Source organism: Geotrypetes seraphini, chromosome 2, assembly GCF_902459505.1.
Source record: "Geotrypetes seraphini chromosome 2, aGeoSer1.1, whole genome shotgun sequence".
Classification (NCBI taxonomy): Eukaryota; Metazoa; Chordata; class Amphibia; order Gymnophiona; family Dermophiidae; genus Geotrypetes; species Geotrypetes seraphini.
Window position 1 is genome coordinate 264,715,423 of NC_047085.1, and position 27,381 is coordinate 264,742,803.

Genomic DNA, 27,381 nt, shown 5'->3' on the forward strand with positions numbered 1-27,381 from the left:
CGGAGAAGTTGCTCACACTGGCGAAGGAAGTGGGAAGAGGTAGGAAGGGAGAGCACAAGTGTGACATGGGAGCACGGAAGAAGCGGGCAGAGAGGGCATGGGGGGGGGCGCCTCCTACCCTCGCTATATCACTGGGTGTAAGACATAATGATAAAAATGTGGCAGTATAAATATAAATAAATAACTGGTTTTTTGAATGAAGGTATATACAGACAAAGGAAAGTTTAATATTTAAAACAAATGTCGTCTGATATTCAAAAGGGTTAACCAGCAACCCGGACCATTTAAATGCCTCTGAATAATTACCACTAACCCAGTCATCTCCTAACCAGTTAGGTTAGGGCGGGCTGGGAGTGGGAGCATGGGCAGAAAGCCTACTTTGCCAATTAGTGGCATTTTTCAGTCCACTAACCTGATAAAATTAGGGCAACAAAAGGCTGTTCTAACTTTATGTGCTAAAGTTAACTGGGTCTGACTACCGGGCTGGTGCCAGGTTAACTTCCAGGTAACTTCTGTTACCCATATATCAATACTGGGTAGACACACATGCTCTGAATAACCTGGAGTCAGTTCAGCCCACTGATGCGAATGGCTCCAACATCACAATACTGCGGTGGACTGAATATCAAGGCCCTTGATGTCCTAATGTTAGCATTTTTACAGGATCACGGCTGGGGAGTGTGGTGTTGGGATAATCATGATTGTTGCATTTGACAATCCAAATCTCAGGGGAGATCTAAGGGTCTGAAAATGAATTGAGGTGGGGCAGTGCATAGGCTGAAGGCTCACCTAAGATATGGAATGCCCCTTGGAGAAAGTTTTATTGCATTAGTAACAATTGGTTATAGGTTAAAATATGATCATTTAGAATCATGGCCATACCTCCTTGCTTTTCTCCTACCTCCTCCCACCCCTTGCAATCCAGGGGTTTTCCACAGATGGGCTCTGATTTCCACAGTGTATCATGATAAGGGTTCGTGAAATTCAGAGCTAAAAGCTCATTAGGATTTGGGGCCTTTATCATTGCTGTGATTTCATTTTCAAGGTTCTTATGGCTATGTACAATAACTTTCATCCAAAGGGAAGATCCATGGGGGGCAATTGACACAGTTTTTGTTGTTGTTGTTGGTTTTTTTGGCCAAAGGTGTGATAATAAGAGAAGAATGGAGGTAGCACCCGAATGGTTAGTGTAGTGAGCTGAGATCTTGGTCCTGGGCAAATCACTTAACCCTCCTTTGCCCCAGATACTATACAAAAAACACCTTAGATTTAATAAGAACATAAGAATTGCCATATTGGGACAGACCGAAGGTCCATCAAGCCCAGTATAGTTTCCAACAGTGGTCAACTCAGGTCCCAAGTACCTACCGTAGCTTAGATCCCAAGTAATAAAACAGATTTTATGCTGCTTATTCTATGAATAGGCAGTGAATTTCCCCAAGCCATCTCAATAACGGCTTGGGGAAAGTACATGCATATATAATGTACAGCACTACATACATCTCTGGCTCAAATCCCACACTCATCTTGAATTCATTCACTTCAAATTCCTCCTGACCTCCTTCCAGTCTGCTCTCTCACTTGCCAAACAAGACTACTACAACCCATCCAACTGACTCTCTTGGCTCCAACCCTCATTGCCTCTTTGCCACACTAAACTATTTACTCAAGGTCCCTCCCACTCCACCTCCAAACCAGTCCCATCACTTTCTTCCCCAACAAGGCTTGCAAAATTAACCTTGAGTGCTTGGACCTCCTACTCTTCACAGTTCCCTTCAGCATCTTCTCCTGGCATTTTGATCCACCTATCTTCTTCCCAGGGTCCCTCAGACTCAGCCAGTTCCTGGGGGGTGGAGGGGGTGGGGGTTCTGCCTCTCTTCTGATTGATACTGGTTTCATGTCAAACTGGACTGCCCTCACTTCCTCTCCTCTAGCTTCTCCTCCAGAGCCCCATGATTGGCATGATTTTTGCACCACTCTGGCACTCCACCACCTGATTGACTCCCCACTCTACTCCTCTATGGCTGTCCTTTGAAGTGTGTCATGGCTGCCTTATACGTCATTGTGGCACCAGAAGTGTCATGGTTCTTCCCTGCCAACTTCTTGCTTTCCTTCTGTCACTAAACTGGAGAGTGCCATGGCTCTTTCCGCTGACAGCCTCTTCTTGCCTTCCAGCTCCCTTCTTCACTGCTGGCTCCTGTCTCTTCTCTCCCTGCTGCACTTCTAGGTTTATGGGGGTTGCTGACTGTTCCTTTCCCTCCTGCCTTCTCTTTTCCCCATGATCCAAACTGCAGCCAATGATCTGTGGCCTGAGCACTTCTGGGTTTGCAGGAGTTGCTGGCTGCTCTCTTCTCACTGCCAGTTCCTTCCTGAGCTGGCAGCCAGCATGTTGGATCTCCCTGCTTTCTTTTCTGTCTCCTCTGTGCTTCAGGCCCTCTCTCCGATGTTGGCAATCACACACACACCTAGGGAGAGGGGGGCAAGGTAATCTTTTTGTATGCTCTTCTTTCTAATTATAGGCTTATTGCTTACCTCCCCTTTACTTCAAAATTGGTGGAGCATTGGGTGTTTAATGAATTGGAATCATTTAGTTGATGGTAACTGATTTTTACATCCTTAACAGACCATATTTCATTCTTGTTATAATACTGAAGTGACAAGCTGAGGTTTATGACAGCAGTCTGGAAGGCATGGAGTGCAATGTTAGTTTACCAGTTTGCCCTTCTATTTGAGTTTTGGGTGTGATATTTGATTCTGCTCTATCCTTTCAACCTTATATCTCAGAAGTAGTAAGGAGATGTAGGTTTTATTTGAAATAAGTGAGATCTATTAAACAGCTTTTGATCCAGAATGTGATTTGCATTCTTTTGCATGTGTTGATAATGTCTAATTTAGACTACTATAACTCTGTGTTGAAACGTATAAGGGCTGCAAAGCCCAAAGAAACGGTACAGTTTAAAGGATGAAGACTTATATGCACAACAAAAGAGCAGGACTTGGGTGTGATTTTATGTGATGATCTTATGGTGGCCAAACGGTTGAAAAGGTGATGGCAAAAGCTAGGGTGCATAGGAAGTAGGGAAAAGGAGGTAGTGATGCCCCTATATAAGACTTTGGTGAGACCTCATTTAGAATGTTGTGTACAATTCTGGAAGGCTGCACCTTCAAAATTTATAAAAAGGATGGAGTCGGTCCAGAAGAAGGTTACTAAAATGGGGCATGGTCTTCATCATAAGGCATAGGGCGACAGACTTAAAGATCTCAATCTGTATACTGTGAGGAAAGGTGGAGAGGGGAGATATGATAGAGGAATGTAACTACCTATGTGGTGTATATGCACATTAATCAAGTCTCTTTCATTTGAAAGGAAGCTCTGGAATGAGAGGCATAGGATGAAGTTATGAGGTGATATGCTCAGGAGTTATCTAAGGAAATACTTTTTTACAGAAAGGGTAGTAGATGCGTGGAACAGTCTCCTGGAAGAAGAGAAAGACAAAGACTGTGTCTGAATTCAAGAAAGCGTGGGATAGGCACATGGGGTCTTTTAGAGAGAGAAAGAGATAATGGTTACTGCGGATGGGCAGACTGGATGGCCATTTAGCCTTTATCTGCCATCATGTTACTATAAAGACTTGGCGTCTTCTGTTGGTGCATAACGCTGATGTAAAATTACTGTTAGGTGGCCAAGAAATTTGATCATGTCATCCTGTTATTGTAGGCTGAGCGTTGTAAACTGATTTTGCTGGTTGTTCAGGACAAATGGGAAGATTACCATCCTTTTTGGCTCAATCTATAATGCTTAAGTTCCGGGACAATTGTTATGTTCAGCTCAACTTTCTTTGCTGCAGAATCCCTCCCTTCGTCAGGTTCCTGGCTTTGCATTAATGGATGTTTTATGGTCTTTAGTGTGGGTCCAATGCTTTAGAATCAATTACACAAGGCATTGCGTGCTGTTTCATCATTGCCCTTATTTAAAGGCTAACTAAAGGCCTGTCTGTTTTAAATTTCATTTTCAGATATGAGAATTTGCTGAATTCGGGCTTAGCTTTGTTGTTGGGGGTTGCTGGACTGTGGACCTGAAGATGATGCCAGGAGACAATTTGTTTTTATCTTTGATTGTTACTCTTAAAATTTGTATGGCAATCTTTTCTATTTTTTTTTTAATTTTTATTGTACCTACTTGTATGGACTTTGTGCCCCTATGTGGTTAAGAAAATTTAATAAACCTGAACCTGATATATTTACGCTAACTTCTTAAGATCTTTAAAAGAGCGCAGCTGTTGGGATACAAAGAATATACACTTATTATTAGGAAACTTTACAATATATATTACAAGAAAATTGAAGATTAAGGGCTCCTTTTACTAAGCCACATTAGGCTTTAGTGCGCGGAATAGTGCTTGCTACATTGCCCTGCGCGCTAGACCTTAATGCCAGCATTGAGCTGGCATTTGTTCTAGAAACGTAGCACATGGTAATTTCCTTCGTGCGCTAAAACTGCTAGCAAACCTTAGTAAAAGGAGCCCTAAATGTAGGCCATGATCTCTAACTTTCTCAGTGCATTACAAGAAACAATTTTCAGCTTCCTTGAGTATCCCTAGATAAATCCTGAAAGATTCACAGTAGAGTAGCTCTCTTAAAGTAGTGTTGTATAACAGATTTAGGCCCTGCTCAGACACAAAAGTCATTTAAAAAAGTAGCTCTTTCCACAGCATTTCTAGCCATTCTTAAAACTCCAGATGAATCTGTCAAAAGAAGAAGTTGCAACTTCTGCTTCCTCCACTGGATCTAGAACCTTCCTTCCTTTTGGCAAAAAAATAAACCTTAATAATAGGAAGTAGAGCTTCACTAGAAACATGTAATGTTTCTAACAGATATCTTCTAAATACAGTATTTCTAAAGGTGAGATCACTTAAGAAAGTTCTAAACTTTTCATGTCTAAAATAGTTCTCAAACTGATCCATCTTCTGTGAAGCAAGTCTTTATCATGATTGAACATTGATTGAATTTCTTTAATTTTAGTAACATCCCTTTCCAAAGAAGCAAAATATTTAAACTTCTTAGCCTGAGACACCTGCGTCTGGATCAGGGCCTGCACTAATTGAACTAAAAAAGACATATCAGTAGAGCATACCTAGAGAAGCTTGCAGCCGCATCAGAGTTTCTCAGTCAGACTCAATTGAAATATTCAGAGGTCTTATGATAATAATTGCTGCATTCCACTAACTGCCACCCCAGTCTCCATTCAGGTCTGTTCTTCCCAGCCACCTGTTTTGACTCCAGCACTATTAGAGATTGACACGGTAACTGAAAACCACGGCAAACCATGGTGGACTGCGGTTTTACCTCAGGGATGGGAAAAAAATTGGTTGGAACAGAAACAAGATCTTTAACCACCCCATGAAAGCGGTAAATATGTCTTGCTTCCCCGGGGAAAAAAAATTGAACCTGGGTCGGCATCTCCGCAAGTCCAGCAAACCCCCCCCCCCCCCATGCGAATCAGCATCTAAATGTTCCTCCTCAACTCCCCTCTCGGCCCACGCCTATTTTACCTTTAGCTTCAGCCGCCATGGAGAGCAATCTTCAAGGCCTGCATTGAGGCCTTCCCTCTCCCGAGTCCCTTGCTAATGTAACTTCTGGTTTCACAAAACTGGAAGTTACATCAGTGGGGAATTTGGCAGAGGGAAGACTGGTGCAGTCCTTTGAAGATTGTTCTCCATGGTAGCTGAGGCTAAAAAAATAGGCGTGGGCTGAGAGAGGAGTTAAGGAGGAACGTTTAGATGCCGATTTGCATGGGAGGGGGCTACTGGACTCACGAGGGAGGATTCTGCTGCTTGGGGGGGGCTGCTGGACATGGGGGGGATTCTGCTGCTAAGTCCTGGTATGGGGCTGAGTGGAAAGGCGATGAGGGCTGGACCTGGTCTGGGGGGATGAGTGGAAAGGAGATAGGGTCTGGACCTATGTGGGGGGGGCTGGAAGGGATAGAGGGACTGAATCTGCAGGGTGCTACACCCATGTTGGGGGAGTTGGAACTGGAGGGAAAGGAGAGAGGTTCTGGACCCATGTTGGGGGGTGACTGGACCTGGAGGCAAGGGAGAGAGATGTTGGACCTGCAGGGAGGAGGAGAGAGAAGGGAAGAGAAAGAGAAGATGTTGAACCAAGGGGATGAAAGAAGTAAAATACTGAACATAGCAAAGGGAGGGAGGAAAGAGAGCTAAAGACATATTGTTCTAAGGGAGTATGAGAGGGAAGAATCTGGACACATGGAGATATACAAAAAAAGGGAAGATGGTGGGTATAGATGAGAGCATAGGGATACAAAGGAGAACATTGCATGGGGGTGGGAAATGGACACAGAGGGGCAATGCCAGACATGGGAGGTTTTATGGACACAGAGGGAAGATGGCTAGACATGAGGGAGAATAGGAACACAGAAGAGTGATGCTGGACTCAAGGGGAGATGATGGGGACATAGGATGATGATGATGTTGAGGTCGATGATGAAGGCAGGGAGATGGACACAAGGGAAGTACTACTAGAAAGGGAAGTAAAGGAGACAAAGAGAAGGGAGATGCTGAACATGAGGAAAAATACATACACAGAGATGGAAGGTGGATAGTGAGCTTGGAAAAAGAAGAAATGTCAAATGGGCAGGAGACCCTGGCAAGTATGTTAAGAAAAGATAGAAGGAAACCGAAACCAGAACCTGAGATCAACATGATTTGAAAAATAAAATGACCAGACAACAAAAGGTAGAAAAAAACCCTTTAATTTTCTATTTTGTGATTAGAATAGATCAGATTTGAAATGTGTATCCTGTCAGAGTTGGAATTAGATATACTGTAGCTGGGGATCACAAAGCTGTGCCTTCTTCAGCTTCCAGGGGGCAGTTGCCCTAGTTGCATTACCCTAACACTGTTCCTGCCATGTGTGACTGCGGTATTCTGTTAGCATGATTTTTCTATGTAGCATTCTGTAGTAATTTGGTTTGTTCAGTTTTCTCGATAGTGGAGGAGATATTTGTGAGAGGGATGGGAGACAGGTGTTTTGTTGATCCTTGTTCTGTATTATATGTGATTATTAGATAACAATTGTACAGAATATTGTTTCTTTTTATACTTTAATAAAATAAGTTCAATATAAAATCATAACTATTCGAGACTTATGCGGATGGGGTCAGATGGTTTGTGGAGCTCGCGGGGTCAGGGCAGGGATGAAGACTGAGTAATGTGGATGGGGCATTGACAGGGACTGAGCTCACATGGATGGGGACAAATTTTTCCCCACGTCATTCTCTGGCATGGAAACAGTGCCTGACAATTCTCCTGCCTTTGAAATGCTCTCCACACCAGGGGCATCAGCATCCTCCTTTCTAATCCACCTTGAACCAAGTCATCAACCAGCACTGAACTGTCAGAGCTTCAGAGCTACATTCCCCGCAACGAGGGTGGAGGCCAATCTGTCAGGGGCAGATGTTTCACGTGAGTTCTGGGATGCTCCTTTTGCCTCAGACTGAGCCGGTCATACACCATTCACCATTACTCCTAGAACTTGCACCACAAAGGAATTAATTCTCTTCTCCTGAGCTTATATGGCATTTTAGAAAAATTATAAAATAGAAGATAAATCAGTTATAGAGTATGGAATCCTTGTAATTGACCATGCCATCATCATACATGCTCTGCCCCTCCCCCCCTGCATTATTTATTTATTTTAGGTATTTATATACAGTGGTGCCTCACACAACAAACTTAATTCGTTCCAGGAGCAAGTTTGTTATGCGAAAAGTTCGTTATGTGAAACGCGTTTTCCCATAACAATACATGTTAAAAAAAATTATTCGTTCTGCAGCATAAAATATGCTAAGATGACATAAAAAAAGATAAATTTGTCAAATTGGTGGTCTTGCTGAGGCCAAACTCTTTGACGAGGTCACACTGTTTTACCCCACATTCACTCCTTCTAATTATTTCCCGTTTCATTTCAACAGAAATCACCTTCCTGCTTTTTTTAGAAGCCATGATATATAAAAAATATTGAGTTTATCTTAAAAGGACGACTGCCGTGATACGTGCGTGCGTGCGTGATTTAATTCGTAATGAAGAACGATTGCCGCGATACGTGCTTAAGTTAAGCGCAGTGACTAACGACTGCCTGCAGTGCCTGCGCGGAAGGATGCAATACATCGGCAGCGATCGTGGAAGCTCGGGCGACTTCGTTGTGTGAAACGAAGTTCGTTGTATGAATCATGAAATGAAGTTCGTTGTGTGCAGCGTTCGCTGTGCGAGGCGTTCTTTATGCGAGGCACCACTGTACTACCTATCAAAGTTATCTAACTGGTTTACAGTAAAGTACTCAAGCATTTTTTCCCTCTCTGTCCCAGTGGGCTCACAATCTATCTACGTACCTGGGCAATGGAGGACTGAGGGACTTGCCCAGGGTCACAAGGAGCAGCTCTGGATTTGAACCCACAACCTTGGGGAGCTGAGGCTGAAGCTCTTTTTTTTTTTAAGTTCAAAAAAGTTTTATTTATTTTCAAGTTTAGAATAAACAACGAGTAGCTCTAACCACTAGGCCACTACCTTCCTCCATTAGATTTGTAACACAGTTTTTATTTGAAGCAAAAAGCAGCAAGTAAAGCTTTGCAATAAAACAGAAATAAAGTTAAAAATGCACAAGCACGTGCTTTAAAATGAAAATTACCTACTGTCCCTGAATGCAACTCACCGTGAATACTGGCAGTGCCCAGGTAACTCTCATCAGGCTGCCAACTGATTGCCGCCAACTAAATATTACCCCCAGAGGTTTTTAAACAGTAACCTGAGCAAAGGTGGGTGTGATCTGTTAGACATAGGGCTCTTTTTACAAAGGTGTGCTAGCGTTTTTAGTGCATGCACCAGATTAGCACATGCTATAGCATGCGCTACCCGAAAAACTACCGCATGCTCAAGAGGAGGCGGTAGCGGCTAGCGTGCGCTATTCGCGCGTTAAGGCCCTAACACACCTTTGTAAAAGGAGCCCATAGATCAGCCTCACATAAGGAACTCAAAGATTGTGTTTGTGTTTAATCCATATATTATATATCAGAATTCAATAAATAAAACAAAAAGATTTAATAAAAAAATATATTGCATATATATATATATAAAAAATGAAATAACGCAAAGAAATATGACCACATTTCCCCTCTTCTGCATAAGGCACATTGGCTACCTATCGAGCACCAAATCATTTACAAACTTCTTCTTTTAACCTTTAAAACTCGATTATACAATCAACCAGAATTTATTGATAAACTACTTATTCCATATAGCCCATCCAGATCTCTCCGTTCTGCAGCTCACAATCTCCTTAACATTCCATCCTTAAAATATATTAATATTTTAAGATCCAATAATTTTGTTGTGACAGCACCTTCCCTTTGGAATTCCATTCCCATCTATATAAGGGAAGAAACTTCCGTAGGCCCTTTCAAGATTAAGTTGAAGACTTTCCTAGTCATAGACGCTTTTGAGACATAACTGCCCTGTGAGTGCTCAGTTCAAAACACCAACTTGACACAGCAGCAGTGTCATATTAAGATATTAGGGAAAAAACATCATAGCACCCACCTGCCTGCCTTAAACGTTGATATGCATACTGTATAACTATTGAACAAACTCATAAGGCCAAATGTTATATATTAGTTTCACTTAGCTTTAGGTTCAGATGTTCCGTGAAAGACTTTCGGTAGGGAGTGAGAAGGTTATCTTGTAAAGTCTTTGCTGCTGGCTGATTTCCAAGTGCTCTCAATCCAGGTGTGCTCAAAAAAATAAATGTGATAGTCCCTTAAACCCAAAGGCAAAAAAGCAAAATACAAAAAAGTCTTCAAAGCAAAATCATTCATGAAAGTCCACTATTTCCTCTACACCAGGGGTGTCAAAGTCCCTCCTCGAGGGCCACAATCCAGTTGGGTTTTCATGATTTCCCAAATGATATGCATGAGATCTATTTGCATGCACTGCTTTCATTGTATGCTACTAGATCTCATGCATATTCATTGGGAAATCCTGAAAACCTGACTGGATTACAGCCCTCGAGGAGGGAATTTGACACCCCTGCTCTACACCGATCGTGTTTCACAAATCTTGCTTCATCAGGAGGAAGAATGAAATGACCTCAGATCTCCAAATGGGTAAGATATGGAATCATAGGTTTTCTACTCCATGCAAGCACTCTAATGATCATTATTAGGGGAGAAGACTAGAGAGACAAAAAGGACACACGGCTGAGACCAAATTAAAAAATATGAATATGAATACATTGAAATTTACATATAGTAGGCTGCTCAGGGCTCCTTATAGAGTACTGTATATATGTCAAGGGAATGGATAAATGTTAACAAAGTGTGTGGTGGGGAGTTGTTTGTGTGTCTGTTAGCAGGAGAGTAGGAAAGTTGGGAAAGGTAGTTTGAAAGCAGCAGTTCCCTACCTGCTTTGTTTCGCTGCATCACTATTTCTATGCTGCAGAAGTTGGAATTACTTCTTCCAGTGAAATGCACAATTTCTCAGGAACCCTACCCTAATCTGGCCCATTTTCAAAATCAGTTGAGGCTAACTCTATAAGTGGGCCCTCAATTTAGATGCCCCCAGTGACCTGGTAGGAGTTTATTCTACAATGGCATCTGGGTTCCATTATAAAATACTAGAGCACTGTTCTTCAACTGCCGGTCCGCAGACTGGTATCGGTCTGCAGAAAATTTCTGCCGGTCCGCACAGGGCTGGCGAAATTGAGTCAGCAGTTAAATTTCCTGCCGACTGTGGTTCCTGCCGACTGCTGTTTCCTCCCAGCTTTGGGCGATCAAGACAGGCTGCCGACGTCGGGGCCTTACCTCTGTGAGTCTCGCCTGTTCAGAAACAGGAAGTTGAAACAAAATAGGTGGGACTGAGAGAGTGAAGGTCCCGACGTCGGCAGCCTGTCTTGATCACTGCCCCTGCCGAGTTGCTAAAGAGGGCCTCGGGGAAGGTGCAAGTGGAAGGGAGAGAGCTGCAGGTATAAGGGAGATGGTCAGCGTGTGCGAGCAAGATCCTGGGGAGCCTTCAACAGTGGCTGTCTCCCCTCCCAGCAGCTCTCCTATTTGCCAGGGCAGTGATTCACTGGCAACTTCCTCTTTCTTCAGAGGCGGCAAACTGACCCAAGGCTGCCTAAGTAATTCGCTTCTGCAGGCATAAGAACATAAGCAATGCCTCCGCTGGGTCAGACCTGAGGTCCATCGTGCCCAGCAGTCTGCTCATGCGGCGGCCCCAACAGGTCCAGGACCTGTGCAGTAATCCTCTATCTATACCCATCTATCCCCATTTCCAGCAGGAAATTGTCCAATCCTTTCTTGAACCCCAGTACCGTACTCTGCCCTATTACGCCCTCTGGAAGCGCATTCCAGGTGTCCACCACACGTTGGGTAAAGAAGAACTTCCTAGCATTTGTTTTGAATCTGTCCCCTTTCAACTTTTTCCGAATGCCCTCTTGTTCTTTTATTTTTCGAAAGTTTGAAGAATCTGTCCCTCTCTACTCTCTCTATGCCCTTCATGATCTTGGAAGTCTCTATCATATCCCCTCTAAGTCTCATCTTCTCCAGGGAAAAGAGTCCCAGTTTCTCCAATCTCTCAGCGTATAAAAGGTTTTCCATACCTTTTATCAGACGTATCGCTCTCCTCTGAACCCTCTCGAGTAAAGCCATATCCTTCTTAAGGAAGGCGACCAATATTGGACGCAGTACTCCAGATGTGGACGCACCATCGCCCAATACAACGGCAGGATAACTTCTTTTGTTCTGGTAGCAATACCCTTCTTGATTATACCTAGCATTCTATTCGCTCTTTTAGCGGCCGCTGCTCACTGTGCCGTCGGCTTCATGTCATGTCCACCATTACCCCCAAGTCCCTTTCTTGGGTACTCTCATTCAATAACATCCCTCCCATCGTATAGCTGTACCTCGGGTTTCTGCTTCCCATATGTAATACTTTACATTTCTCAACGTTGAACTTTATCTGCCATCTCGTTGCCCATTCCCCTAGTTTGTTCAAGTCCCTTTGCAATTCTTCGCAGTCCTCTTTAGTCTGAGCTCCACTAAATAGTTTGGTGTCATCCGCAAATTTTATTATCTCACACTTCGTCCCTGTTTCTAGGTCATTTTATGAATATATTAAATAGCCGCGGCCCAAGCACCGAGCCCTGCGGGACCCCACTCGTGACCCTCCTCCGGTCCGAGGCCCTTCACTCCTACCCTCTGTTTCCTACCCGCCAACCAGTTTCTGATCCATCTATGTATGTCTCCTTCCACCCCATGGTTGTTCAGTTTCCGAAGTAGGCGTTCATGGGGTACCTTGTCAAAGGCTTTTTGGAAATCTAGATATATGAAGTCTATGGGGTCTCCTCTGTCCATCCATTTGTTAATTCCTTCGAAGAAATGCAATACATTCATTAGGCACAATCTCCCCTTGCAGAAACCATGTTGGCTGGTTATCAGAAGTTCGTTTCTTTCAAGATGTTCATCGATGTTTTCTTTTATCAGTGCTTCCGCCATTATCCCCGGAACAGAGGTCAGACTCACCGGTCTGTAGTTTCCCGGGTCACCTCTTGATCCCTTTTTAAAGATGGGTGTAACGTTGGCTATCTTCCAATCCTCCGGGATCATGCCTGTTTTCCGGAATAGATTGTAAATTTGCTGCAGTAGTTCCACTATTTCCTCCTTTAGGCAAGTACTGAGAGCTGCTGGAAGGGAAGGAAGCTACTGTAGGAGGCTGGGAAGCTACTGCATAAAGGGAGAGCTGCTACTGGACCTGGAGGGAGGTAAAAGGAGAGATGCTGCTGGAAGGGGAAGGAGGGAAAGGGATGGGAAGAAAGTTAATGTTGGATAGGGGGAGGAGGGTAGGGAGAAGGAAAAAAGGAAGGAAACAGCTGGCAGGGAGATTACAGGAGGGGAAGGGGGTCAGGGTGGAATGGAGCGATCAGATGAGGGAAAGGGGAGAGAGAAGAATGAGAAAGTAGAGAGAGATTGATGCTGGAAAGGGGCTCAACAGAGAAATGAGAGAGGGATAAAGATGCTAGATCTGGTGTAGGAGAGATAAAAATGAAGAAAGCAGTGAAGCTGGAATGAATGATGTAAAAAGGAGAGAGGAGGCACAGGCTGAATGGACAGGGGAGAGGGGCATCGAAAGAAGTCAGATACATATGGAAGGGGCAGAGGGCAGTCAGTGGATGGAACACGCAGATGCTGGATTGAAGAGACAGGGCAGACACTGGAAGGAAAAGAAGGAAAAGAGTGAAAAGAAGATGAAAGCAGAAACCAGAGGACAACAAAAGGAAGAAAAAAATCATTTTATTTCTATTTTGTCATTAGAATATATCAGATTTGAAATATATATCCTGCTAGAGACATAACTGGGGACTGCAGTATTCTGTTAGCATGATATTTCTGTGTAGCATTCTATAATAACTTGGCTTGTTCAGTTTTCTTGATAGTAGAGGGGATATATGTGAAGGGGAGGGGAGGCAGGGGTTTGTTGGTCCGTGCTCTGTATATTTGTATTTATAAAATCACAATTGTTCAGAATATTGTTTCTTTTTATACTTTAATAAATACGTTCAATATAAAATCATAACTGCGGCTTGTGCAGATGGGATCAGATGGTTAGTGGAGACGGGGCGGAAATGGTTTTTTTAAATTTCAGTCTTAATAGTTTGCCGGTCCACAAAATAATTCTTTTATTTCTGCCGTCCACAGGTGTAAAAAGGTTGAAGAACACTGTACTATAACCCAGTATCGGCGCCCCTCACATTTATATGTCTGCAGTTACAACAATACAAACAAAAAAATTGACCCTTAATCCCACAGAAAATGCAAATCCAGGGAAAATGGAAACTCTGTGGAGATGGTGATGTTCAAGATGCAGGCTTTATTTAAGAATATACAATTTGATAATCCACATAAAATATATCTAGGACCTAAACCATTGGGAACTGTGGACCCAACACGGTCTGTGTTTCGGCAATGCTGTCTTCCTCAGGGGCCCCTAAAAGTCCTGCTACAAGAACACGTGGATTAAAAACTGAAAACAATACTGAGTCGTAACTCTGCGCGGATAAGGATTCCTCAAAGGCGCTGTAACGTTATGGTCCTAAAACATAGATATACTGAGCTCAAAAACATCTAGCAAGTGCCCATTTTTGAAACAAAACGTTGAATGTTTCCACAGATATTTTTCTAAGTCAGTGAGGGTGTGAATGGGGCTGAGAGAAAGGGGGTTGAGTGAGGGTTTCAAATAGGGTTAAAAAGATGATGAAAGAAAGGCACTAGGAGAGGATGTAGTAGAGCAGTGGTCTCAAACCTCGCGGCCAGGTACTATTTTGAGGCCTTGGTATGTTTATCATAATCACAAAAGTAAAATAAAAACAGTTTCTTGATCATATGTCTCTTTAGCTACAAGTTTACAATATTATTATTAAGACTAAGACAAAAAGGAAAGATTTATAAACTATAAAGAGTTTTACCTCATACAAAATTGTCAATTCTTTAATAGACCATGAACTATTTTTTCAGAGGCCCCTCCAAGTACCTACAAATCAAAATGTGGCCCTGCAAAGGGTTTGAGTTGAGACACTGATGTAGAAGGTAAGAGAAGAATGGCCTGGAGGCTAGAGAAGGAAGGAGAGACAGGAATGGAGCTGGGCCAGGACCCATATCAAGGAGGACAAGGTTGCTTTAACCGAACAAGATTCTCACCATGTATATGAAGATAGTGAGGGCAGGAGCAGGGTGACTAGAAAGATGGGGGGAAGAGGTCTTGAACTACACCTGCAATTGAAGAAAGACACTTGAAGAGCAGAATTTAGTGACCACCAACAAAATTAAAAACCATGGATTAAAACTAACAAGGGCCTGAAAAGAAAATGCAGAGTTAGGTTAGGTTATTATGATCTTTCATACTAAACATTCTTACTGCCTTTCTGCTTTGTTCATCACATTAGTTCTTCAGTCTTCAAGTGAGAAGGGCATCACCCTTCAAGTTTCATTTACAGCCCATTTAAATCTCTAGCACCAAACAGCCCAGAGTTCATCACCAAAATTTGCCTCTTCCTCTCTGAGCACACTACCCGAACCTTGTCCACACTTTTGTAACCTCATGGTCTCCTGCAGTGCCGCCTCCCCCCCCACCCCTCATTGCAAACTGTGCGTAACTCTGCTGCATGACTCATTTTTCTACCAACCTCATTACACTCATGCCAGCCCTCTTCTTAAATCACTTTACTGGCTCCCTTTCTGCCTTCACATACAGTTCAAGCTCCTATTGCTGACTACAAGTGTGTTCATTCTGCTGCCCCTCAATATCTCTCCTCTCTCTTCTTCTACACCTCCCAGAGAACTCAGTTCCTCAGATAAGCTGCTCTTAGCTGTACCCTTCTCCTCACTGCCCATTCCAGACTTCGTTCCTTACATCTAGCTACCCCCTATGCCTGGAATAAATTAGCTGAGTTTGTCTGCCAAGTCCCTTACCTTCCTTTCTTTAAAAACAGACTGAAAACCCACTTTTTTTATAGCCTTCAATCCATAACCCTATTCCCCACTGCCCACCAACCTGGCCAGCAGATTAACCATTTCCCTTAACTGTACCCATGGTATTCTGTTTGTCTGTCTTGACTTTTTAGATCAGTGGTCTCAAACACGCGGCCCGCCAGGTACTATTTTGAGGCCCTCAGTATGTCTATCATAATCACAAAAGTAAAATAAAACAGTTTCTTGATCATATGTCTCTTTAGCTACAAGTTACAATATTATTATTAAGACTTAGACAAAAGGAAAGTTTTATAAACTATAAAGAGTTTTACCTCATACAAATTGTCAATTCTTTAATAAGACATGAACTATTTTTTCAGAGGCCCTCCAAGTACCTACAAATCCAAAATGTGGGCCCTGCAAAGGGTTTGAGTTTGAGACCACTGGTTTAGATTGTAAGCTCTTACAAGCAGGGACTGTCTTCTTTGTGACTCTGCACAGTGCTACGTATGGCTGGTAGCACTGCAGAAATAATTAATAGTAGTAGTAGTAATTAGGGTTACCATATGGCTCCAGAAAAAGGAGGATGGATTGAGACATCCGGATTTTACTTCCATTGCTTTCAATGGAAGAAAAACTCAGATGTTTCTATCTGTCCTCCTTATTTCCATTGCTTTCAGTGGAAGTATAACCCAGATCTCTCAATCTGTCTTCGTTTTTCCTGGAGCCATATCGTAACCCCTACACTTTATCTTATAATATTTCCACAGGGCAACAAGTGAAATTTTGAATCTCCCACACATGTCTATTTTGATCCAAGGCTGGTGTTTAGTCTGATTTCAAAGGGATTTTCAATTTTTCATTTGATCAATCCAACATGGAATGAGGAAGGGAGATTAAAAGAGGGGAAGAGCACCCCTCATAAACTACTGAGAAAAAAAAATATACTCTTACCTTTCCACAGCTGAAGCTTTGCCCGGGCACTAAAAGGCTGTGGGGAGGTTTTGGAACTTATCATGGAAATCTGTAACTTATGCCAAGAGCAGTTTGTTGTGGATAGGGCATGGGTCTCCCACAAAATACATAACATTTTCTTTGCTTGATCAGGATATGAAATATCTCTTGGGTTTTGACAGGTAGTTTTCCCTATCCAGGGGAGAGGGGACCTTCTGCCACGGTATTATATTTTATATATGTACCTTTAACTACTGTTGTAGCAGAAATTAATTCTTTAAAATGATACTTTGTCATCACCTAAATATCAAAACTTCTCAGGGTCCTCGGTCCCTGGACTGGTGCCATACTGCCTGCTCAAAGGTTGTCCATATTAACAACAATGCACTGTTTGTTCTGCTTCGTCTAGCAAGACAATGGTTAGGGCAAATTTGCAGCAAATTATTTCTAGAGAAACCCTAAGGCTTACTCTCTTATGCTTTAAAGTCCTAACACATTCTTCTACATGGAGAGTCTTCCTCCTATCAGAATACAATGCCTATTACAGCTTCTCTGCTTTGGTAGTTATAGCAAAGGCATTTCTTATAATATTGTATAATACTATAGTAACATAATAAATGACAGTAGATAAAGACCTGAACAGTCCATCCAGTCTGCCCATTAGTTATACCCATTAAAAAAATATATGATTAAATTAACTTGTCTCTTCTTTTAATATTTCTGGACCATAAACTCTGGTATTGTCCTAGGTTCCAAGTGCTGAAGTTGCCATCCAAGCTCTCTCCAGTCTATCCAACCACCCTGTTTGCAGGATATCTACCATAAAGTCTGGCCAGTAACATCCTCATGGGACATAACATGAGGATGTTACTGACAGTATTTATGGTGCTCACAGTCTTGTCCATTGCAGTTATTTAGATGGCAGGCAAACTATAACTCTTTACAATGTTTCGGTATTAAAGTCAAGGAAAGTACTTTATGGCTAAAGCTACACATTTGTTTTATAGTTTTTAAAAAAGGGGACAATTAAATTAATAATTGGCCCTGCCAAAAATCACTCTTTACAACGTTCCAGGGCTTCAACTAAAAACATAAAAATAAAAGTTTAAAAAAAAAATATAATAATGAATATTGCTAGTGTACTTAAACACGAGCATATAATTAGTGAAAGAAAGTGCTCTGTGCCGTTCATATCTCCTACTGGGAGGAAAGGATAACTAAGGAACCATCATCGCACTCAATTGCTCCCCACCACCAACATAATTTTAAAAAAATACAGTCACTTATCTGAAGGACAAATAGTGATGCGATGAATGTCCATGCTTTACATTTTTTTTGGTTCCAGAATCCTTTGCTCCCTCGACAGTGTTCAAATGCTTATTGCAGCATATACACCCGCGGTTTTTAGTGCCAGCTGGCGCGCTGAATGCTCTGCGTTGCTCCCAACACTCATAAGAGTTCCTATGAGCAACTGGAGCAGTACAGAGTATTCAGTGTGCCAGCCTGCACTAAAAACAGCTTTTGTGGTTTTGTAAAAGTTGAGGAGGGGAGGATAAATACTTGCATCCAATCCAGGGGAGAGATGTTAAAGTATAAGGACTGGATGGAAATATTTAAGAACATAAGAATTGCAATTCTGGGACAGACCGAAGAAGGTCCATCAAGCCCAGTATCCTATTTCCAACAGTGGCCAACCCAGGTCCCAAGTACCTAGCTAGATCCCAAGTAGCAAAACAGATTCTGTGCTGCTTATCCTAGGAATAAACAGTGGATTTATATGCTGTAATGAGCATCTGAGCACTGTTCGAGGGAGCATAGGATTCTGGGCCAAATATTTAAAGCCTGGACATTCATCGCATTACTGTTTTGTCCTTTCAGATTAAGTGGACTGTATTTTAATATTTTTGAATTATGTTGGTAGTGGGGAACAATTGAAGTGTGATGATGGTTACTTGTTAACCTTTCCTCCCAGTAGGAGATATGAATGGCCACAGAGCATTTCTTTCACTAATTATATGCACATGTTTAAGTACGCTGGTAGTATTCTTATTTTTTTTACTTTTTGGTTTTTATTTTTATATTTCTAGTTGAAGCCGTGAACATTGTAAAGAGTGATTTTTGGCAGGGCCAATTATTAATTTAATTTATTCCCTTTTTTTAATAACTATAAAACATATGTGTAGCTTTAGCCTATAAAATAGTTTCCTTGACTTTAATACATACAAATACAGGACAGGCAAAACCCAAAGTGATTGAATACCTTTTTGTTGAACTAACTTAAAACATTTCTCAGGTACTTTGGCGAGTTACATCTGCTCTTTTATTAATCTGAAGAGAATGTTAGCTTTTGAAAGCTAGCTAATGATCTATTGTTAGTTCAATAAAAAGGCATCATTTTTATGTTCTTTGCTTCTGTATCTTTACTTTCACCTAACACAATAAATTGTGCCAAAACTATTGTGGCATATAGTTTCTGGACTAAGATTAAGTATGGATGGGTTAAAATACCCTTTCTTCCCATGTCATCGTCATCATTAGATGGTCATCCTGACAAGTCCAAAATAGTGAATCGCAACAAAATTAAGTACTCCACTAAGTCCTGAAACCTCAGAATAAATGTCACACTATAAAGGATCCTCAGAACGCCAACCAAGTAACATAACTCAGTGTGACACGGTGAACTTATTTAAACCTTCTTTAAATTTTTTGCTTTTTTTTTTTTTTTACTTTAACTCATGACATTTTTAATGAAATAGCTTAAACTTAGCTTTGAATGTTGCTGGCGAGGGGTGACATTTATACTGAGATTTCAGCGTTATTGTTTCAGGACTTGTCAAAGACATCATGACACAAGAGCTTGATTGCCATAATTTGCTTGCACTAGTGAAATTCTCTGTTTTTAATGTGAAAATATTTTTCACCAATAAGCAAAACAGGTGAGGCATATATGATAGAACTCGGCAACAAAGTGATGGATAGCTTCTAGGTTTCATGCATTATCTTAGTGAAAACGCTCTCTCATGTCCCCCAGACTAAGCTTAAGAATCATTTTAATTATGTAATTTTTTTTACTTTTTTGTTTCCCCCAGACTACTGAATGAAAATGACAAGCGTCCCTTCATTGAAGAAGCTGAACGCCTACGAATGCAGCACAAGAAAGATCACCCTGATTATAAATACCAGCCCCGCAGGAGGAAGAATGGCAAAGCCACCTCTGGGGAAGGAGAGAATCAGGCTGAGAATGAAGGAGGTGCCACCACAATTCAAGCACATTACAAAAACGCCCATCTAGACCCTCGGCACACAGGGAATGGGTCTCCCATGTCAGATGGACACCCTGAGCACTCGACAGGTAACTCAATGGAGCCTTTATGTGTGTGTATGATGAACGGGGGGGGGGGGTGTTGAAGGGAATTTGACAGGCCGCAGAGCAGCAAGTTACTGTGTCCAAAATATCTGTGTCAAGATATCAGTCCTGAACGCAAAGTCCATTCCAGCAAGCATCCAGAAATCCATGCTTGATTCTTGTCCTCCCAAGAACAGTATCCAAAATCCACTGTAAGGGGGTACAGAAATCCACTTTGGATTCTTCTTCTTCCAGCTGGTTCAGATTTAGATATTATATCCAAAAACTGCAGGAAACAGAAATCCAGTTCCAGTTTCGGGCTTGAGGGTGCCATTACAGGAAGAAACAGAAATCCAATTCTGTACAACTTTCAGTGATGGCATTGTCTCTTCATACAAGCTTTGCCTACTAATGATAGAGCTTGCCTTACAACTGGAATGCACTTAGAATGAGCCATTTGTGAACTGCTGCTTCAAATTTCATATCATAACACAGCTCCTCCATGAACCTTTTAAACATGTACTGAAATATAAAGGTATCTTTTAGGACTAAGCAGCCCTTTTATTAAAGTTTAGCGCATGCTACTAGACATTAGCATGCACTAAATGCCATGTTGCCCAGAGGTATAAAATAGGGCACACGCTACTTTAATAAAAGGGTCCCTTAAAAAATTGCCCAAGGAGTTAAAAAAAAAAAAAAAAAATGACTAGTTCCTGTGTTTGGTCTTTCATGGCATTTTTCCAGGGAGGTTTCTCTCTGCCAAATGATTAATGCAATGGCTTGAGAACCGGGTTCAATTCTCACTCTAGCTCCTTGTGTCTCTGAGCAAGTCACATATCCCTCCATTGCCCCAGGTAGCTAAGTACCTGTATGTAATATATAAACCACTTTGTAGCCACGGAAGGAAAGATAGTATATTAAATCTCATCTGCTTTCCTTCTGTCTTGTGTCTACGGTATAGAAAATGACACGGGGACAAATTTGTCCCCGCAGGAACTCAATTTCTCCGTCCTGTCCCCGTGAGTTTTGTCGCTGTCCCTGCCCCATTCCTGTAAGCTCTGTCTTAACTGCACAAGCCTTAAACACATGATTTTTAAAGCGTTCGAAGCTTGTACAGATGAGGATAGAGCTTGCAAGAATGGGACAGGGACAGGAAAAGAACTCATGAGGACAGGAAGGGAAAATGAGTTCCTGAGGGGACGAGGAAAAATCTGTCCCCCTGTCATTTCTCTATAAAATAAAAGAATGAGAGAAAAAGCTTACCCCCAGCTTCTGCATAGATTGCCTAAAGTTGGTTGTGCAGTTATGGGTGTGGATCTAATCTAATCTAGTATTTCTGAGTTGCACTGAGTTGCACTATGCTTGTTCAGTAAGGGCCTTAATGCCCTGATCATGCAATTTGATATGAGCTCTGCCTTTGACCTAGTTGATCATGGGAAAATGCTACAATGCCTAGATGCAATTGGTATTAGGGAAGAGGTGTTGAACTGGTTTCGAGGCTTCCTTATGTCCCGTACCTATCAAGTATGTTTCAATTACGATCTCTCCGATACCTGGAGCAATTCATCTGGCATACCGCAAGAGTCACCACTATCCCCATTGCTTTTCATTGTCTACATGTCCTCACTAGGTGCGCAATTGACCCAGCTGGGGATAAAATTATTTAGTTACGCAGATGACTTTACGATCATCATTCCATTTACTAACTCTCTCTTGGAAGTTACTCCCAAGGCATCAGAAGCACTAAATCTGATGGAGCAATGGATGACTGAATTCAAACTGAAACTTAATTCAGAAAAAACAAAATTTTTTGTAGCTTCGCCACACCCGCTTGACACCAAAACACTATGCATCAGTAAACTTAGTTATCCTATTCAGTCTACTATGATGGTATTGGGTGTAACACTAGACCAGTTCTTAACCATGAAGGACCAGGTAGACTATTTAATCAGAAAGGGTTTTTTCACTCTCTGGAAACTTCAATCCATTCGAGCATATTTTGATATGTCAGCATTTAGAATCCTGGTACAATCCCTCGTATTGAATCAACTTGACTACTGTAACATCGCCTATTTAGCAATTTCCCAAAAGAATATGCGACGATTAGTGCAAAATGCAGCAGTCAAACTGATTTTCAGGCTGAAGAAGTTTGATCATGTGACACCTTACTACCAACAGCTGCATTGGCTACCGATGGAGGCATACGTAAAGTTTAAGTTCACCTGTTTCTGCTTTAAAGTATTATACGGTCTAGCCCCTAAATACATAACTGACCTTTTTCTCCTTCTCAGCCAACAGACATAAGAGAAGCTCACATTTGAACTTCGTCTTCCCTCCAGTTAGAGGATGTAACTCAAAAGACCACCATCAACACCTTTTCTCACATCAGGCAGCATTATGGGGTAAAGAATCTAGAACTAATTGCTTAGCCTACTACTTATGGGGAATTCAGGAAACGCCTAAAAACATATCTGTTCCTAAAATATCTAGGCAGCTGACCCGTACAACTCTTTCTCCTCAATAACTGATCCCTTGAGCTGTTAATCACCAGCTTCCACTCTGTTAAGTTCAATCTAATTTGTACCATCTTTTAATCTTTGTAAACCGCATAGAACTTCACTGTCCTGCGGTATATAAACTGTTATTATTATTATTATTACTAGGTTCAATATAAGGAATTATAAAATGTATAAGCTCCATTATATTATAGCAGTTCAAAAAGAACTGAGTTATGAATGGAGTAATGGGGAAAGGAGGACTGATGGTTCCATGACTGTACTAGTATAATACTTGAGGTTAAGTATGGGATTTAGTGATACCAGGTATATTGAGTTAGTTGTCTATAGTGTCTATGCTCTCAAAGAAGAGTTTTTAATTTTTTTCAGAATCTGTTTTAGACTGTTTCCATCTTAATGTCAGTTGGGAGGTTGTTCCAGGTCTTGGTGCCTAGATATGTGAATAAGCAGGTCAAATATGTGTTTGTATTAAACTCCTTTGGGAGATGGGATGAGTAGTTGATTTCAGTTTTCTGGTTGATGTTGGCCAGGAATTGACAAATAAGTTTCTGAGCAAGCTCTGCTGTTTTTGCATATAGAATTTGAAATATTTATACATGATAGTTTGACGATTATATGAGTTTTGATGGGTCCCCTATGTAAATTCTTATGGTAAGGTGAGACAGAGTCACAAACAGATCTGTGTGTAAACTAATTTGCTAATAAGTGATTAGCTATCACTAATGGGAATCATTAGTAGTTACGCATGGATCTGCCCTATGCCCCTATTATATAATCACAAATATAAACAGTATTTATCAGCGTGATTGCTAGGTCTTCAGAAGTGCCAGCTGATAGCCAGTGTTTTCAATGGCTAATATTGAACTTGTTGGCACTGGCCTCCTCATAAGGCCTGCATGATTCTATTTTTGTGCTCTGTGCTCATTACCAATTAATATTTAATACTTTAACTTATTTATTATTAGAAACATTTAAGACTTATCTCAATATGTGTATTGCTTATATCGGGAAGGGACTGTCACACCGACATGTTTCGCCCTGAGGCTGTTTCAAGAAAAGTCCCCCCGATTATGTTGGTTTCTGCTAATCTGCACATCTACATTATCTCGCATGCAACGGCAAAGGAGCCTTGGCCAGGGAAGGGGCATGGGAGGGTCAAGATTTAGGCATGCAGTTATAAAATACTTGCATTTCAGTGGCCGACAGTAGTTGGGCATGAGCATTACATCACCCGCTAAGGCACCCAAATTTAGGTGCAAAACTGTGCACCAAGCTAGTATTCTATAAAGTTAGTTCTTCACAGAACTGGCACTTAGTGCGCTTCATCCCTATACTAAATTCCCTCTTAGAAGTGCATTTTATAGACAGGTTAACTAGATTGAGAAGACAGTGTAGCCTATTTTATAAAGCCGCATAGGCACCTTTATAAAATACCATCATGAAATAAAATGAAACCACAGATATTTTACAGGAACACACATAACTCTTGACTCTGCCTAATTCCTCTCCAGAACATGTCCATGCAAGAATTAAATAGAAGTATACATGTTCTTCTCATATGTGCATTTTAATTCTGTATGAGGGATTCTATGTGCATATACTACATATATGCACAAAAAATTGCTTTATAAATTTTTTTTATTATTATTTATAAGATTATTCATTTATTACAACAAATTGCTTTATAAAATTTACCATCTAGACTCTGAGTATCAAGCATTTTCCAGTTGCAATAGGAATGGTTTGCTGAACCTTAGGGTACTCTGTTCATTCTCACGAGCATACTGCAGAAAGATGGTAATCACAGCTTTATGAAACCTCCTCCGTCTCCCACGAATCTGCTGCCCCTTTCAGTTTCTCTTTCTGCACGTAAGCATTGAAATGTATCTTCTGATCTGCTTGGTTTATTTCTTTTTTTATTTTGCCATAGTTTTGAAGTCTTTTGCTCTAGTTGCGGCCTTTTTCGTGTAAATCAGAGATCCCTTTTGAAAAGAGTCTAACCTTGCCTGTGTGGAGAGGAGCAGATTTTAAATCTGCAGCTGGCTAGGTGTATCCTTCAGGGATCTGTTTCAGCCGGCCTGCTAAAAATTAGTGAAGCCCAGGGTCCATTCCCCTGGTGTTTGCTTGCCCCTTTGACTTGGTCAGAGGTGGAGCGCAGGCTGTTTAGGCACTAATAGCGTTCCTTTGGGACTCATAGTGCTGGATGTGTTATGCCCCCCCTTTTTCATGAGAGATCTGAAGGGGTTGAGGGTTGGTCTGTGGAGATCTGACTGGCAGACCAAAAATTCCAGCGAAGGGGCTGAGTGACTGCCTGAAAGCAGAGAGTCTCTCCTAGAACAGCTACACCTGAGAGAAGCTGAAGCAGGCAGCAGCACCATTTCTGCAGCTTATGGTCTGTGAGTAAGGCTGTGACTAGTGCTGCCCGAATCAACGAAAATTTTTTTTGATTCAATTCTATTTGACCTATTGAATTGATTTTTCGATTCGATTCACTTTTCCTGCCCAATCGGGTGATTTTTTTTTTTTTTTTTTAACGGCCTGGAGGGTTTATTTTTGTAACCTCCTCACCCATCCCACTGGTGCTGTGGTGTAAACAAAACAAAAAAAGACTTTTCCTCTCTCTGTTAGGTCCTAGCTCACGCTTGCCAACACTAGCTCTGGCAGGATACACATTTCAAATCTAACATATTGTAATCACAAAACAGAAAATAAAATTATTTTTCTACCTTTTGTTTGTCTGATCATCTTATTATTCAAATCATGTTTGTCCTAGGCTTTGGTTTCTGTTTGTCTTTTGTTAACTCACTCACCAGAGTCTTCTGCCCATTTGATGTTTTCTTCTTTCCCTGTGCTCACCATTCATCTTTTGTCTCTGTACCTTCCCTTCCACTGCCATATCCAACATTTCTGTTTCTTTCCCACTGTCTACCATCTCTCTCTCTCTCCCTGCCTTGTGCCCTGGTCAAACCTCTCTATTCTCCTTCACACAGCATCTCTCCTTTCCTGCCCCTCCATTATTATGTGCAATATTTATTTCTCTCTCCCTGCCCTCCACTCTGTCTAACATTTCTCTCTTTCTCTCTTATCCATGCATGTCTCCCTCCTTTCCACCATATGCAAGATTTCTCCCTCTCACCCCCTTTCTACCTCTTTGTTTACTCCTGACAGAATTCTGTGCAAAAAAATTTCTAAATTCTGTGTACAAAATTAGTAGATTCTGCAAGTTTATTTGTCAAAATTTAAACAATATTTTTGCTAATTATTATCCATATGCCACTTAAATAGTTAAAATAAAATGTTTTTCTTCTACTTTTGTTGTCTGGATGTTTTATTTTTCCATCATGTTGGTTCCAGTTTCTTTTTTCAGCTTTCCTGTGTTCTGTTAATTCTCCTTCAAATGGCTGCTATTTGATTTTCTACTTTTTCCTGTCTGTTCTCTCACTACACCTGCCTCAGACATATTGATCATTCCTTTTTAGCTCTTTTCTGCCTCTTTCTTACCCTTCTCCTCTTTTCCACATTCAGCTACCTATCAAATTTCCATCTTCTCTCCTATTCCCCATCTCAATTCTTCCGCAGCCCTCCATTCCCTTTCATCTTCAATGTACCCCCACCCTTTAACCTAGCATCTCCTCCCCACCCTCGTAGTCTGACATCTCCCACTCTCTTCCCCCATTTCCAGGTATTTCTCCATCACTCCATTCTGCTCCTGGATCCAACATCTCCCTCTTTCTCCCCTTCCACCTCCTGTGTATCTCTCTCCCTTTCATCTACCCCAATGTCCAACACCTCTCTCTCCCTTCCATGTCAAATCTCTCCCCCCTCCATGCACTATCTCTCCCTTCCTCCCCTCCATTATGTGCAATTTCATCCTCTCCTCTCACCATGCATGTCTCCCTCTTTTCCCCCTGTGCCACCATCTTTCCTTCCTCTTACCATCCCCTCCCCTCCCTTCCCCTGTATCACTGACTTTCCTTCCTCTTACCTCTTACCTCCCCCAATGCCACCAGCTTTCCTTTCTGAAGTTCCTTTCACCCATTCCCTCCCCCTATGCCACCAAACTTTTCTTCTTCTCCCATGTACTCCAAGGTTTGCTTCTTCAGGTAGCGGTATCAGCAGTGACTCTCACATGCTGCCTTCCGCTAACCTAGAAGTCTCCCCTCTGCCGCAGTGAGACTTCCAGGTCAGCAGCAGGCAGCATATGGGAATTGCTGCAATACCGTGACACAGCAAAATTTGATGTTGACACAGCTGGCGCAACAAGATTCTGTGTGGGAAAAGGGAATTCCATTCCTCTTTCCCATCCCCCTGTGCAGCACTTCCCAATCAACCCTGCAAGAGACTTCAACCTTTGAGCTTCTTAATCCAGCAGCAGCAGTGGACAGGCTGCTTGCAGCCTGCTTACCAGGGTTTCCCTCTGCTACATCATCAGTGATGTGGCAGAGGGAAGGCCCTAGCGGGCAGGCCAGGAATAGCCTGTTCACCGCTGCTGCTGCTTTAGGAGACGCGGAGGAAACTCAGGACTCACTGAATCAGTGAGTCTGATTTCTTTTTAAGGAAACAAATCGATTCCCCAGAGTGAATCGGTGAATTGATTTGAATCAGTGAATCGAACATTACTAGCTGTGTGTGGGAAAAATCATGGTGGGGTTGTTTCTTCAAAAGCTGTTTTTAACTGTTTCTATAGCTAGGGCCTTGGTCCCCCTCCCCTAAAATTCTGTTTCTTGAGGTTTTTGGTTAGCCTTTAGGTGATTTTAAGCTGTATTTCTGCACTGAAATTCACCAGCAATAGGGCATCTTAGATTTTCCCAAGTTTTTTTCTAAGTTCTCAAACTTCTTCAAAACACCTCATTTTGGTTCCAAAGATGGAATTCTCTGACTCTAAAACCCTTATATCAGGCCTTGTTTGTGAAGAATGGGCAATGGAAGAGCACGTGCTGCGTCAAGCGAAGTGGGAAGGTGGGAATTTCAAGTTTAACTGCCACGTGGCCTCTAGGGCATGGCACATGGCTTTTGAGCCTGTTAGAGGAGCA

General features: G+C 41.9%; 1 protein-coding gene across 6 annotated transcripts in view; it reads left to right on the forward strand.

Annotated features, from left to right (window-relative positions):
• The window catches only part of SOX10 (SRY-box transcription factor 10), a 79,055-nt gene that overhangs the window by 43,075 nt on the left and 8,599 nt on the right, over positions 1–27,381 (forward strand). For all 6 annotated transcript variants that reach the window (XM_033929552.1, XM_033929553.1, XM_033929556.1 and 3 more), the window contains one exon: positions 19,576–19,838. In XM_033929552.1, coding sequence (XP_033785443.1) covers positions 19,576–19,838 — 263 coding nt within the window. The remainder of the gene's footprint in view (positions 1–19,575; positions 19,839–27,381) is intronic.